At 39.2% G+C, this 13,224-nt stretch overlaps 2 protein-coding genes across 3 annotated transcripts in view; one reads left to right on the top strand and one right to left on the bottom strand.

The window, feature by feature from the left end:
- Nucleotides 1–129, bottom strand: part of mettl15 (methyltransferase like 15) — a 43,827-nt gene extending 43,698 nt beyond the window's left edge. The window contains exon 1 of the mRNA XM_035652297.1: nt 51–129. The gene's annotated coding sequence lies outside the window, so the exon portion shown is untranslated. The remainder of the gene's footprint in view (nt 1–50) is intronic.
- An 840-nt stretch (nt 130–969) lies between these two features.
- The window catches only part of kif18a (kinesin family member 18A), a 29,240-nt gene continuing 16,985 nt past the window's right edge, over nt 970–13,224 (top strand). For both annotated transcript variants that reach the window (XM_035682248.1, XM_035682247.1), the window contains exons 1-8: nt 970–1,306; nt 2,874–3,031; nt 3,405–3,509; nt 4,503–4,613; nt 4,829–5,026; nt 8,996–9,172; nt 9,306–9,380; nt 9,525–9,625. In XM_035682248.1, the coding sequence (XP_035538141.1) occupies nt 991–1,306; nt 2,874–3,031; nt 3,405–3,509; nt 4,503–4,613; nt 4,829–5,026; nt 8,996–9,172; nt 9,306–9,380; nt 9,525–9,625 (1,241 nt within the window). In that variant the 5' untranslated portion in view covers nt 970–990. The remainder of the gene's footprint in view (nt 1,307–2,873; nt 3,032–3,404; nt 3,510–4,502; nt 4,614–4,828; nt 5,027–8,995; nt 9,173–9,305; nt 9,381–9,524; nt 9,626–13,224) is intronic.

Below are 13,224 nucleotides of genomic sequence, written 5' to 3'. Positions count from 1 at the left end.
GGGGGGGGGGGGGACAACACCTCAGGAAGTTAACCGCAGCAGGAGCTTACCGTCGTAGACCCGGAGAGTAGCTCCGCCTCCGGCAGCGGCAGCAGCAAGCGGCCCGCCGCGTCACTCTGGAACGCCCAATGACCCGGCGGCTCTCAACCAATCAGCTGCGACGAAGGAAGAGGGCTTGTTTTTGAAAATATTGGCGCTTGTCGTGCTAGCTGTGGCCGTCTGAGCTTCGATAGGGAGTTTTATATTGGTTTTTTTTTTTTACACGAACTACATGTGTGTCTCACCGGGAAAAGTCACGGTGGTGATGGCTTGAGAGATTGCTGTTCGTCTCGTAGAAGGTAAGACACGGTCGCACACGGTGGACAGTGGACTTAAAGAGGACAACGCTAACGTACCGCTGGACGTTGTGCGAGAGCTAGCCAGAGAGCTAACATTGGCAAGTTTACACCTTTAAAAATGTCATATTGTAATGTGTGCTTGAGTCCAGTATTTAGGCCCACATGTTAAATATCAATTTGGTAAACAGTAAATAAACTATCAGGTATTTTTATTTGGTAACTTTTGTTTTAGGAGTTTACTAGGCTTTAACTGTTTGAATGTATTACGCTGTTTTAAGCTTCATTGTTGCAACGCACCGGTTGATTTACTTTGATTTTAATTCATGAGAAACTGCCACCTAGATGTTAACAATTGTGCATTAGTTTCCTTTTACTGTGTATAATATCAATTTAGTGACTTGTTGATAACTTAAGCCAGTCAAGCCTATTTTATTTATACCCCAAACTTCTTTACATAATCTGTACCAGACAACTGTGTACGTCCCTGTTTAGACTACTACTGTCCATTCTCCCTTTTGTTTCTCAATTTGTGATTGAATGAGCGCATTATTAAAAATGACACTGGTGTTTACAATTTGCAATGTAGTACATGTCATTAACCCTTTGTTTTTGGTTTTTGCAGAAACACATAAGTCACTGCAAAGGGACCATCATGGCAAGTGATGTTTGCAGCCATGTGAAGGTGGTTGTTCGAGTGAGACCAACCAGTGACCGTGAGAAGCGTGAAAACTGTCGAAATGTGGTCCAGGTTGTTGATAACCACATGCTCATATTTGACCCCAAGGAAGAGAGCGCATCATGTTTTGGGTCACAAAGAGTACGAAACCGGAACATCAACAAGAAGGCTAACAAAGACCTCAAGTTTGTTTTTGACCATGTGTTCGGCGAGGACTCTACTCAAGTTGATATCTTTGAGAATACCACTAAAGTAGTGTTGGACGGTGTGATGAATGGATTCAACAGCACAGGTAATAACAGAGGTCGTATGAGGCTGCCCGACATGTGGACAAACCCAAACAAAAGAAATAACTGAACCTCCACAAAGTCACATAACATGATAACTGAACAATCCCTATCCCCTATTGTAGTCGATATCTAAATTAGATTTATTTTTCCTTTAATAATACAGCTGCAATGTGTTAGTACATACTAATATTTGTATTGTATACTTATATTTAATGTAAAGTAACAGCTGAGTGACTCTGCATTAAGATGATGTGAATAACAGCATTTTTTTCTTATTTTATACTCAAGCCAAAAATAGGAAACAAAAAAAAAAAAAGGGGCCACAGCCAGAATTAGATTTTTATATTTAATGTGTCTGATTTCTGTGATCACGAGGTAAGGCTACTGACTTCTTTGTGTGTGCCTAACTTTGCAGCAAATACATTTGGTTGATGGCGCTACGGCGTTAAGCCACACAGGATTTGAACCCACAGTGTTTCTATCTGATTTGGTTACCAGTTCACCACAGGGGCACAACCATTGCACACAAACAACACTAGTCAGTGTTATAGCCCTTAAAAATGAATGTGTCACAGCCATAATCATCCCATGGCTATAGTCATAATCACAGCTACAGTCTGACAACCTTCGGGGGATCCATAATAAAGTGATCTAATCTGTTGTGGCAGTAAATGTTTGGACTTTTGACTGCCTCTCCTCAACCCCAGCATGACTAAATACTAGTTTTGTTCAATTGCAGTTATGAACCACACCAGCAGCACTTTAGAGCTGTGTTTTTAAATGTTTTTTTTCCTCAACATGGCTCGCTGACTCATGCTGCCATATCATTAATTGAAACTGCCGGCTGCTGTTAATTTACTTTGTCTGCTCCAGGGTTCACTTGCTGGTCACAAGCTCGTAACACTGTGCAGTTTCAGTGTTTTAACTCGGCACAATTAGAACATTTTGACACCTAGTGTACTCACTGCGAGCAGGACCGGAAACAGATTTAGCTTTAGAGGGTCATCATTGATCCATTGAAAGATGCTTGAATCAGCTGGAACTCTTGATCCCACTGAAACATTCAACTGCACGGTCAATTTGGAGGATGAAGTCTGCGTTGCTGTATAACTGTATTACATTACACACAGTGGCATTTCTGTTCTTTAGCCTACCCTGATATAAAAGGATTGGATAAAATAATAGAAAACACCTGTCAGTATACCGCAATACAATTCAATAACATCACAAACTGCAGCATCCAAAATGGTCATACAATTGAATCAGTGCTTCTCTAAAACAGTTTCAGTAAAAACTGGACATTATACTCTTCATAAAGAACCAAAAACGTAAGAATTGCATTTAGTTCAACGGTGTGAGTTTAAAGCTTGTAATTCATGTGCTGAGACAGTACTCACTTAAACTAGGCTTTTCACAATCACTGCTTCTCTCAGCCTCATTTTAAAATATGGTTTATTGCTTATACTTCTCCATAGTAAGTTTGATATTGTAGTTGTTGCTATAATCCTTGTTGTTATAAATATACATGTCTTTATAATAATTTTTTCTTTAATTGCCATTCAATTGCAGTGTTTGCATACGGTGCTACTGGAGCAGGCAAGACACATACTATGTTAGGCTCACAAAATGACCCTGGGGTCATGTACCGCACCATGAAGGACCTGTTTCAACGCATGGATGATGCCAAGGAGGAGAAAGAGTTTGCTGTTGCATTCTCATATCTTGAGGTAAACATTTTAATATTTATTTGTTTTCTGTTCTTTATATTAGTGCAGAATATATATATATATATATTTATTTATTTATTTATTTATTTATTTATTATCATATTAGTGAAAGTGATTGTCTGACTTTGATCGAAGGGTTTCAATTGTAATATTCATTTGTAATTAAACCACACTGCTTTTGTCTTAAGGCATTGCAGCAGTTATACATTGCCTTAATGCCCAATATTTTTCCTGTTATGTTTTTCTATTAACACTTTTAAACATTTCTGTATTAACTCTTATCACAATAATACCTTTTTGTATCAAATGATCTTTTGGGATGGTTGTGGTGGATTTGCTGCAGTTTGCAGTTATAGTCTTTGTTTCTTTACAGGTGTATAACGAACAGATCCGAGACTTGTTGGCTAATGTGGGTCCTCTTGCAGTTAGAGAGGACAGTTCTAAAGGAGTGGTTGTTCAGGGCCTCACACTGCATCAGGTTAGTAGCAGCATGTATCAAAAGCCCTCCCTCATAGCATCATCAAGCGTCTTAACACTAGATACTGATATCACTGCAAAGTCAGTTTATTAGTTAATATATATACATTTCCCTCAGTTGATTTGCAAAACATAACATAGAGTTTTTAATTATAATAACATAATTTCCAAGTCCGTTGGGGAAGGAATGATAAATTACCCTCCGAGCACTGATGTTTAGAAATTCACTGCCTGTCTTAATACACTATCAAAAAATAGTGTGAAGGAGAGGGATAGCCTTCGTTGTTAAAATAAAAACAGTCAACCGTAACTACGAGCCAATTTATATGTTATTAAAATGTGATCTGTATCTAGACAGTTTATCCAGACATAGAAAAATGCGTTTTAATGTTAATGAAAGATGTAAATGCGTTGTGATTGGATCTGCCTGGCCACAGGGGCTAAACATAGGCTAAACAATATAACATTGATACAGATATTTGTCATTAGTGAACATAAAATATGGGTTGTTGTTCAAATGTAGAGAGCAAGCATGCGGGAAGGTTGAATGAGACATGCCTCTAATTACTGATTGTGTCTATTCTGTGCCATGAAAATGTTGTTTGAAATGTATTACATGATATGTGCATTGCAATCATCTGTCTGTGATCTTCTTTCTACAAGGCATATCATTGATCTAATGCTGGCACTGGAATACAAACAAACAAACTGATAAAACATTTTTTAAATAAGGAAAGGAATAACCTAATGTATTGTATTTACCATATTTACAAGAGGGGACAAATAATTAAGAAAAGAAATCCGACCTCACTGACAATAACAAGAAAGTATTAGCAACGCCTGGGGTAAATGCAATACATACATAATCTTTTATTATTTGGATAACATATCCAGATATATTGTTATGTTGCTGTGATGAGCAAGTGCACTGTGGTGGTTCCTAATCAGGCCTTTTACTGGGTCACACGTCATGTTTTCTTTTTCCCCTGTACAGCCTAAATCTGCAGAGCACATTCTTGAGGCTTTAGATTCTGGCAACCGCAACAGGACCCAGCACCCCACTGACATGAATGCTACCTCTTCCCGGTCCCATGCTGTATTTCAGGTATTTCATCCAGTCTTATAAAACAATGTAAAAGTCAATCATTAACAAAAGAAGATCCATGAATATGAAAGCTTAGCTGCAAACTGTTCCCACTCCCCAATTTCAAGTTGGTAATTACTAATATCTTCAGTTCTGAAGTATCTGGTTTCACTACAAACATCTCAAAATGCATCACAGTTTGTCTTAAATTGACAATGTTGTATCCCTTTCTCCAGGTATATTTGAGACAGAAGGACAAAATCGCCAGCCTCAATCCTAATGTCTGCGTTGCCAAAATGAGCCTGATTGATCTGGCAGGCTCAGAGAGAGCAAGTGCCACCAACGCCAAAGGGGCTCGTTTACGGGAAGGTGCTAACATCAACCGCTCACTCCTTGCCCTAGGAAATGTTATCAATGCTCTTGCTGACCCAAAGGTGAGTTTATGTTACCCTAAATGTACCGTAACGTACAGTGTATGTTTTAGTACACCATCACCCTTCACCACTGTCAGCCCAACAGTTATATTTGTGCATGCAGAGGGCTGCTGGGGAGTCCCCACTCCTCCCAGGTTGGTTTTGTTCACCAGCCACTAACAAACCGATTCATGAACAACTGTAACTGTTTTGGTTGTGTATTTTTTGAATATGCCACCACCACCACCTAATTTCAGCTGGGAGAATTCCACAAGCTCTCTTAGGTATAAATAAACTCACAACATGTCAAAAAAGGAAATATTCTTATACCTATTTTCCTTGTTAAGAAGAAAAATACAACCATGTACCTTCTGAATTCACGCTCACTAAACAAGAGTCTGTCGCTGAGCCCTCTCACTCGTTAGTAAAATAAAATGACTGGTGATAACTGTGTCAGACGGTTTGTTACACGGAACCATTTGGGAATTCAGCGTTAGTTTAGAAAAGGGCAGGCACTGTCTGTCATGGGTTAACTCCAACCAATCAGATCAACAAACCATATAACCATGTCAAACCTTTACCGAAGCCAGTCAGGGGAAGAGCGAAAACATTTTTTCCATCGAGAAAAGCTTCAGTACCCTTCTTTGCTCGTCTTTTAATGCCGAAACTCTCCAGTTTTGATATAACTGATCTCGGCAGCATCTGTACTAACCTCTTTAGCAGCATTGAGCAAGTAGTCACTTCTCACACACATTGGGCCTTGTGCAAGATGCCCTTATGTAGCGTTTAGGTAGTGTTACCCATGCTAATAACAAACAATCAGCCACAACCTGGCAAAATCAATTATCGCATGATTTCTTGATCTCAGGAGTCCAGCATACATAGCTCTTTACTCTCTGAACAGCTGGAAATGTTGAAACCATGTTTACAGAGAATCTGACAAAGAATGTTTATAATAGTATGCTGTCATTTTCATTATCATTATCACAACACAGTATTTCATGTAGATGTGTCCAGAGGTATGCATTGTATCAGTGAGTGTGTCATTTTAGACACAGCAAACAAATGCAGGGAATGTGCAGGCAGTTTTACACACATCACAAACTGCCCACAAATGAAATGTTTTGTATTTGTGTTTCACGTCTGTATTTGGTCAGCAGATCATCAGTGCATGTGGAAATTTTTCATCACGTTCTGTTGTTATGGTTATCGGTCTGTGAAGTTAACCACTAGCCTCCATGTGAAACGGAGAGCCTGGGAAGTGGAGAGTCAACTGAGTATTTGGGTATTATTTCATTCCAGTTGCATACATTAACCTGTCAAGCAGTCTTCTCATTTTACACAGCAGTCTCAAGGGACGAGGCGCAAGCAGCCCACATGCATTTAGGAAGTGCTGTGCAAATGTACCGCAGCCATGTTGAAATGTGATCCGTCTTCACAGGTTACTTCATTCTTGGGTTAAAACTGGGGGGGGGGGGGGGNNGGGGTTGTAATGTATATTGTCCAGTTAGTATTATACCCTGTTCACCATTCTTGAGAGTTGTAGTTGTGAACTCATAGTTTGATGTACTCAACCTACAACGCCCACTTCTAATCCCCACTCCTTCTCCACCCTGTCCCCATGGTTATTGGTACTCCAGTGTTTACTGTTGGCGGACAAGGAATTCATGTTGCGGCCATTGTTTACAGGACAGAATGTCCCCACTTGTGTCTGGGCTGACATGCCTTTCGTTTGAGTGAGAAGAATGTCTGTTACTTCTGTTTGGGCTGTTCAGTATGTCATCTTCATGCTATGCTGCACAGAGGTTTTTTTTGTAAGTTGTTTGCCTTGGGCGATGTAGATACATTTTTACGACACATCCTTTATCTCCAGTTTGGCCTTCCGTCCACACAAGGCCAGTGTTTCCCGCCCACAAAAAAGGGGCTTTCTGAAAATGTTGCCCAAAGTGGAAGCATTTGATAGCTCCAGTCTTTATTAATGTGCGGTGTGGACAGAAGAAGCTGAGCTTTTTGGAAATGCTCATGTGTGCTCGTAAACATTTTCAGACATCCTCAGCTTCTGTGCAGCAACGTTAAGAACTAAACTTTCTGTCACTCCCTCCAATCTCTGATTGCTCAGTTTGTATTTAAATCATAAGCCATATAAGGCATATTAATTACTGTTAACTAGGCCTGCACGATATGAGGACAATGTGTGATAACCCTGTTCAGTGTTGCGATGAGAATATGACTTGCAATAAATAAACAAATATTGAAGCGAGTATATTGGCTATACAGTTTCTATATTAGTCTGGTTGTCTTTAAATTGAGAACTGAATATATGCAACTAAATGTTGTTTCTAGAGCAGCAACAGCAAAGCCACTATATAAACTCAATAATATCTCACTGGAAACGTCTAAAATGTCAAGAAAACAAATCATTCCTGACATCACAATAATGAGTGAAGTTTATGAAGATTGGAGAACACAGACATCAGTCAGTATCAGTCATTCATCCTGTCCTCTGTCCTCTGATGACTCCCGGCCTGTAGGTACAGCTGGTAGAGAAAGGAGGGGCTGATTTGTCTCAGCAGCCGCTTAGTTTATAACAGGATTTTGCCAGATTTTAAGATATTTGGCAAACTAAACTAAAGACAGCTTTTGTTTAAGTAGATGGGGAGACTGCAGCAACATAATAAACAACGGTCTTAAGCTCTGGGGCCTGTTTAATACCTAGTTTCTGTACCTGTCTCTCCACCTTTCTTAAAATTTAAGCCTCGGCAGGGAACACAAAGATGCTGTGGGTGTGCTAACCAAATTTTAGGATGAATGAGATAATTTACTTAAATAAAACTACTAATGCAAGTACAGTGAGGAGACACAACAGCCTTTACCTCTGTTGCTGAAAAACATCCTAGAGGAGACCCTGATGTCTTATTTTCTGTATTATAAATTTACTATTACTATATTGCTCCTATTGCTATAATAAAGCAAAAATATTGCTTATCTGATTAATTGATGGAATAATGAGTAAAATGCTTGAATACTTATTTAACCAATAGCTGTAACCCTACATCGTGGTTTAATTGGTGGAAAAAGGTGGGATAATAATGCATCCCAACCCTACTTACCAGATCATGTTTGCCAACTAAATGATGTTTAATAACCATGTTCAACCAGTGGACGGTAAAAGATCTGCAATTTTGTCATATAGCGTTAATGTTTTTCGTGGCTCCTTCACACTTCCTGTTCCCACCCTTCGCCTGCAAGTTGCAGGGGATCGTTTTACACTGAACGTGTGACAGATTCCACATGATTAACCAAATTATTAATCAATGAAATGAAGTTTATGAAATATGGTTGTTTATTTTTAGACTGACTTGAGGACAAAATACAGTTTGAATGCCTGCTCTTATTAAAAATTCTTATTCCAAATTGGCTCGGCGACCCTGACACTCCCTGGACCTGACATGAACTCTAGCTAAGGTCTTTGAATCCAGATGTAGGCTTAGGGTTTTTCCAGGGAGAAGTGCAGGCACAGCTGTGGACCCCAAAAGAGATCATTTTACACCCCTTTTGTTACTTAACTTTAATGTGACTTTCTGCAATCCAAATGCCCACGAGATTGTGACTCACCTAAGCAGCTGTAGTTTATCTAATACCATTATTACAGACTGAACTGTGTTCACAGACCAGCTGCGGAAAGACTCCAGACCATTGCTGTGGATGGTTGCTCCCCACTTTAACTCAAAATGAACACTATATACTAAATTTTGTTCCCCGTTTATTGGTCCCTACCAAATAGTGTAATCTGACTAAGCTTGTCTTGTGGAGTTTGTCCAGATGGTGAATGCATATTAAGACTCACCTCACATTCTGCTTGTCTGCATACCACAGCAATAACGCACTTTTTCTTTCTATCGTTTTGATTTGTGTCATGTTTGACAGGAGTAGTGGATTCTCAGATTCTATATTGGCTCATTTCAAACTTTCATTTTTTGTATGTTTCAGAGTAAGAAAACCCATATACCCTACAGGGACAGCAAGCTGACACGACTACTCAAAGACTCATTGGGAGGCAACTGCAGGACGGTTATGATTGCCAATGTTAGCCCCTCATCTAATACATATGATGACACCCACAACACTCTTAAATATGCCAACAGGGCCAAGGAGATCAAGTCCTCGGTTAGTATTAAATCATTGTTTTATTATTGTTAATTACAATATTATATGTAATATATATAATTATAACTGCTGTGATTCTTGGACTATACATATATGACTTCATTAAATTTCTCCCTCTTCTCTTTCCAACCAGCTTAAGAGTAATGTTGTAAGCCTGGACAGTCACATTGGCCAGTATGCAGTGATATGTGAGAAACAACGGCTAGAGGTAATATGAAACAACCAACACTACCATGCTTATTTAAAAAAAATTAATACATCTACTTTTTTTTTCTTGCTTAAAATGTCTCAATTAAACAGTCACCGTGATCATTTCTGACGGCTATTTCAATGTTCTGTTGCATTTTTAAAGATTCTACAGCTGAAGGAGAAACTAAAAGCATACGAGGAGAAGAACATGGTGCCTGGGGCTTTTGACGTGATCTCTTCCCAGAAACAAGCAGAGTTCAAAAGGTAAGCATGTACACGAGTATGTGATTCAGAGTGTAACATGACACATATCAGTAGTTGTTTCTTTGTGTGTTATAAATCCTTTTATTGTCAACATTATAACTGGAATACAGACACTGATTGCAGGCAGAAAGAGCACATAGCCTGCATTTGGCGATATATCGTACAGCTGTGACACATTCATGGGACCTTTGGTTTTAAGTGCTTCTGGTGGCTTTAAATATATAATCATTTATAAAGAAGTGGATCAGGCAATGTGAGGTGTAACTAGGCGTGGTGGTCCAGGTTACAGAAACAAGGTTGGTTTCAGGGGCTGTCCCCGTTATAATTTTTTTTTAATTATTATTATTATTATTATTATTACAGTATCTGTGTACAAAGGTTGTAAAACCTAGATAAGCTAATAAATAAACAACACCCACAAAGCTTAAAGACAAAACTTGCTAAATTAGTCCACTGGGAACCAACTACAACTATTAGATCTGGAAAAGCCATTTAATTAGTTTTGATGTTCTCCACATTGGCTTTACATTCATTTGGCTTAGGTGGTGCAGCCCAAAATGGCTTGGCTGCTGTGCCAAAGCCTTATAAGGAAAACCCTGTTAAAATTACATCAGAATCATTATAATTGGGATTATTATGTTTGCCTATAAAGTCTTAACTGACTTAATTTACAGCTTTTGACATTTATCTGTAGAAATTAATATCAAAAGATGAAAAGCCACAACACAGAAGAAAACAGTTAAAGTTTTTATAATTATAGAAACTCAAACTCAGTGACATAGGCTACATCCTGCCTGTGAGCATTTTATTTTTTCTGGGCCTTAAGTAGAAGAGCTCCAGGGCTCTTCTGTAGGGGGATTTGATGATTGGGGGCAATTTGATGCTCAACTGCAGCTGCAGTAGTGTTTCTTTCCAACTGTCAGGATGTGAGGAAGAGGCTAGGTGTTTGGTGGTGCTAACAACAGACAAGATCTTCCTTGGTGTTCAGAAGGTGCAGCGTTATTAACTGACACACTGTCGCCTATACTGTACATTTATGATTTACAAATGATTCTCATTGGGATCAGCAGAACTAGCATCACTTTACGATTATAACAGTTATATAGTTTTATGTAGTTTTTGTAGTGTGACCGATTGGTTGTTTGTCGACCCATTTTATGACATTTGCTACACGTTGAGTGAAAAGTAGCCTTTAGTTAAGACAAATAGAAGCTCCCTTCCCTGCCCACTTTCCCCAGATTTTCCTTCAGGTACCCAAGGCATTCCCAGCCCAAGTGGGAATATAATCCCTTCAGCGTGCTTCAGGTCTCCCTCAGGGTCTCCTCTTAACTGGTGTTCCTGAAATACCCCCATGCAGGAAGTGTCCATGTCGAATCCTAATCAGAAATCCCAACCACCTTATTTGGCTCCTTTCAATGTAAAGGAGCAACAGTTTTTCTCTAATCTCCTTGTAGATGTCTGAACCCCTCACCCTGGCCCTGTGGGGCCGAAGTACCCTGTGAAGAAATCTCATTGTTGTGCGTTTGTATCTGTGATCTCATTCTTTCTGACAGTACTCAGAGCTCACGACAGTCTGGTGCAACACCTGTATAACATACCAATCCACACGTCTCAGTTTTTATTACACCTATGAACAAGAATCCAAGATATTTGACTTCCTTCACTTGCAACAACAACTCGTTCCCAACCCAAAGGAACCAATCTGTTGTTTTCTACCAGACTGTTGTGGATGCGGACTTGGAGGTGATTAATACTTTGCTACAGACCTCCCAGTGCTGGTGAAGGTCACAGTTCGATGAAGCTCGGAGAACTACATCATTGGCAAAAAGCAGTGATGTAGTCCTGAGAATAGGGCTGACCCAAATGTTTCAAAGCTTTGACCGTTGCCATGGTAATCAACTTCCAAATCAGTATTTGAATGCTTCGTATTCTTTCGCCAGTGTCTCCCACATAAGACTTTACTTGGGTGGGCTGCCCGGGTAAAGTAGAAAAAAAATAAAGAGAAAGCAAGGTGAGCAGATAAAAGTAGTTTTAGATTAAATGGTAGTGAAATATTTGCATTGCATCCCTGCCTCATCAACCCCCTGCTTCATACTTTTTTTGTTGTAATATCTTCATATCACACAGTCCTACACCAGACTAGATAGGCTTTACTCCTGAACTCCTAAAAATGATATCTGTCTGTAATCATTTAATGGTGAACTCTGTTTTATATATAATAACTTAATAACGGTGAGATCAGTGATGGTGAAAAACTGTTGAAACTGCTGGAAAGCCTGTCTTCACCCTTTACATAAACAAAATCCCAAAGTTCAAATGTATTTTTCAACCAGGAGCAGCACTTTGGAGGTGTGGTGCACCAGCAAAATGTTCCTAAAATAGAAGAAAAGTGACTTTTTGTTACCCAAAGCGGTTCTACCTGCTTTGATTGGCAACACACAGTGTCAGTGGATATCATTAGTTGAAAATACCAGGTGCTGTTTATTTATTTCTTTGTGCTGACATGCACACACACTCACAACACAATACATTAGTGTTGTTTTATCACAGCTGACCTACCCAGAGCAGACTTGAAACAAAGCATCAGAATTTATGATCCGGTTCTGCTAAATTGCTTATAAAAGCCTTGATTACTTATCAGCTTTCAGCACATCTAGTTTACCTAGTGTTTTTGGACTTTTTAAACAGTTAGTTACTGTTAGTGTCACTCCAATGAAATCCTATCCCATGAAATGCTACCCCATGAAATGGGCACTTGCACCTCCTGGAAAACGGTTATTTCCTGGAAAACACCACATGGTGACCTAATGCTGCACTAGTCGGTATGACAAAAAACTCATCACAGATTTTTCAGCATCCCTGCTTTTCTGCGAAGTTAAACTTCTTTTCTCCCTTTTCATAACTGATATAGTCCATTATTTACACTCATGATGATCAAATACTGCAATATTGTAACAGTACCTACGTAAGAATTTGAGCATCACACAATAATGTTGCACTGTCCTGACCTGTTCTATAGTCAGACAAAACATTATATAGGTCTGAACACTGACGGGTTTGAATCTAGTTATCTAATCAGGGACTATTTTACTTCTTGTATTAAAAACCAAACAAGCTTTGAGCCCGAAGGATTAAGGCTGGAAACGGCTGGTGTTGACAGTTTTGTGTTTGTTGAGAAGAAAATGCAACTTGATCTTAATTTTCTATCGGCCAGAAATACAGAGTAAGTATCTCTGTGTAAAAAGGTATACTAATGTTTAAAATATAAATAAGATGGTTAAGCTGATATTGATTAGTCTTAGTTTTATCAACCATCTTATCTTGTTTTATGCTCCACATTGAGTTTTACTTTTGAGCACCGTCTGTGTGGTGCCTTTATTTTAATTCAAATTATATAAACACATTTCTTTTCTTTTTTTCTTTTACATAAATCACATCCCATCTAGTCATCTTTAAGGCATACAGTGGCATCTGTCGGGGTATTTGGGTTGGGGGCGGGGGACACAGAAAAGCTGAATGAGTCTCACTCCCACACATTTCATTCACTGGCATCAGAATTCACAACTCGCACAGTGAGAGGCTCTGAATAGAGGCTGCAC

Source organism: Morone saxatilis, unplaced genomic scaffold, assembly GCF_004916995.1.
Source record: "Morone saxatilis isolate NCDOM2014 unplaced genomic scaffold, NCSU_SB_2.0 Contig11, whole genome shotgun sequence".
Classification (NCBI taxonomy): Eukaryota; Metazoa; Chordata; class Actinopteri; family Moronidae; genus Morone; species Morone saxatilis.
This window is presented reverse-complemented; position numbering and strand designations above follow the sequence as displayed.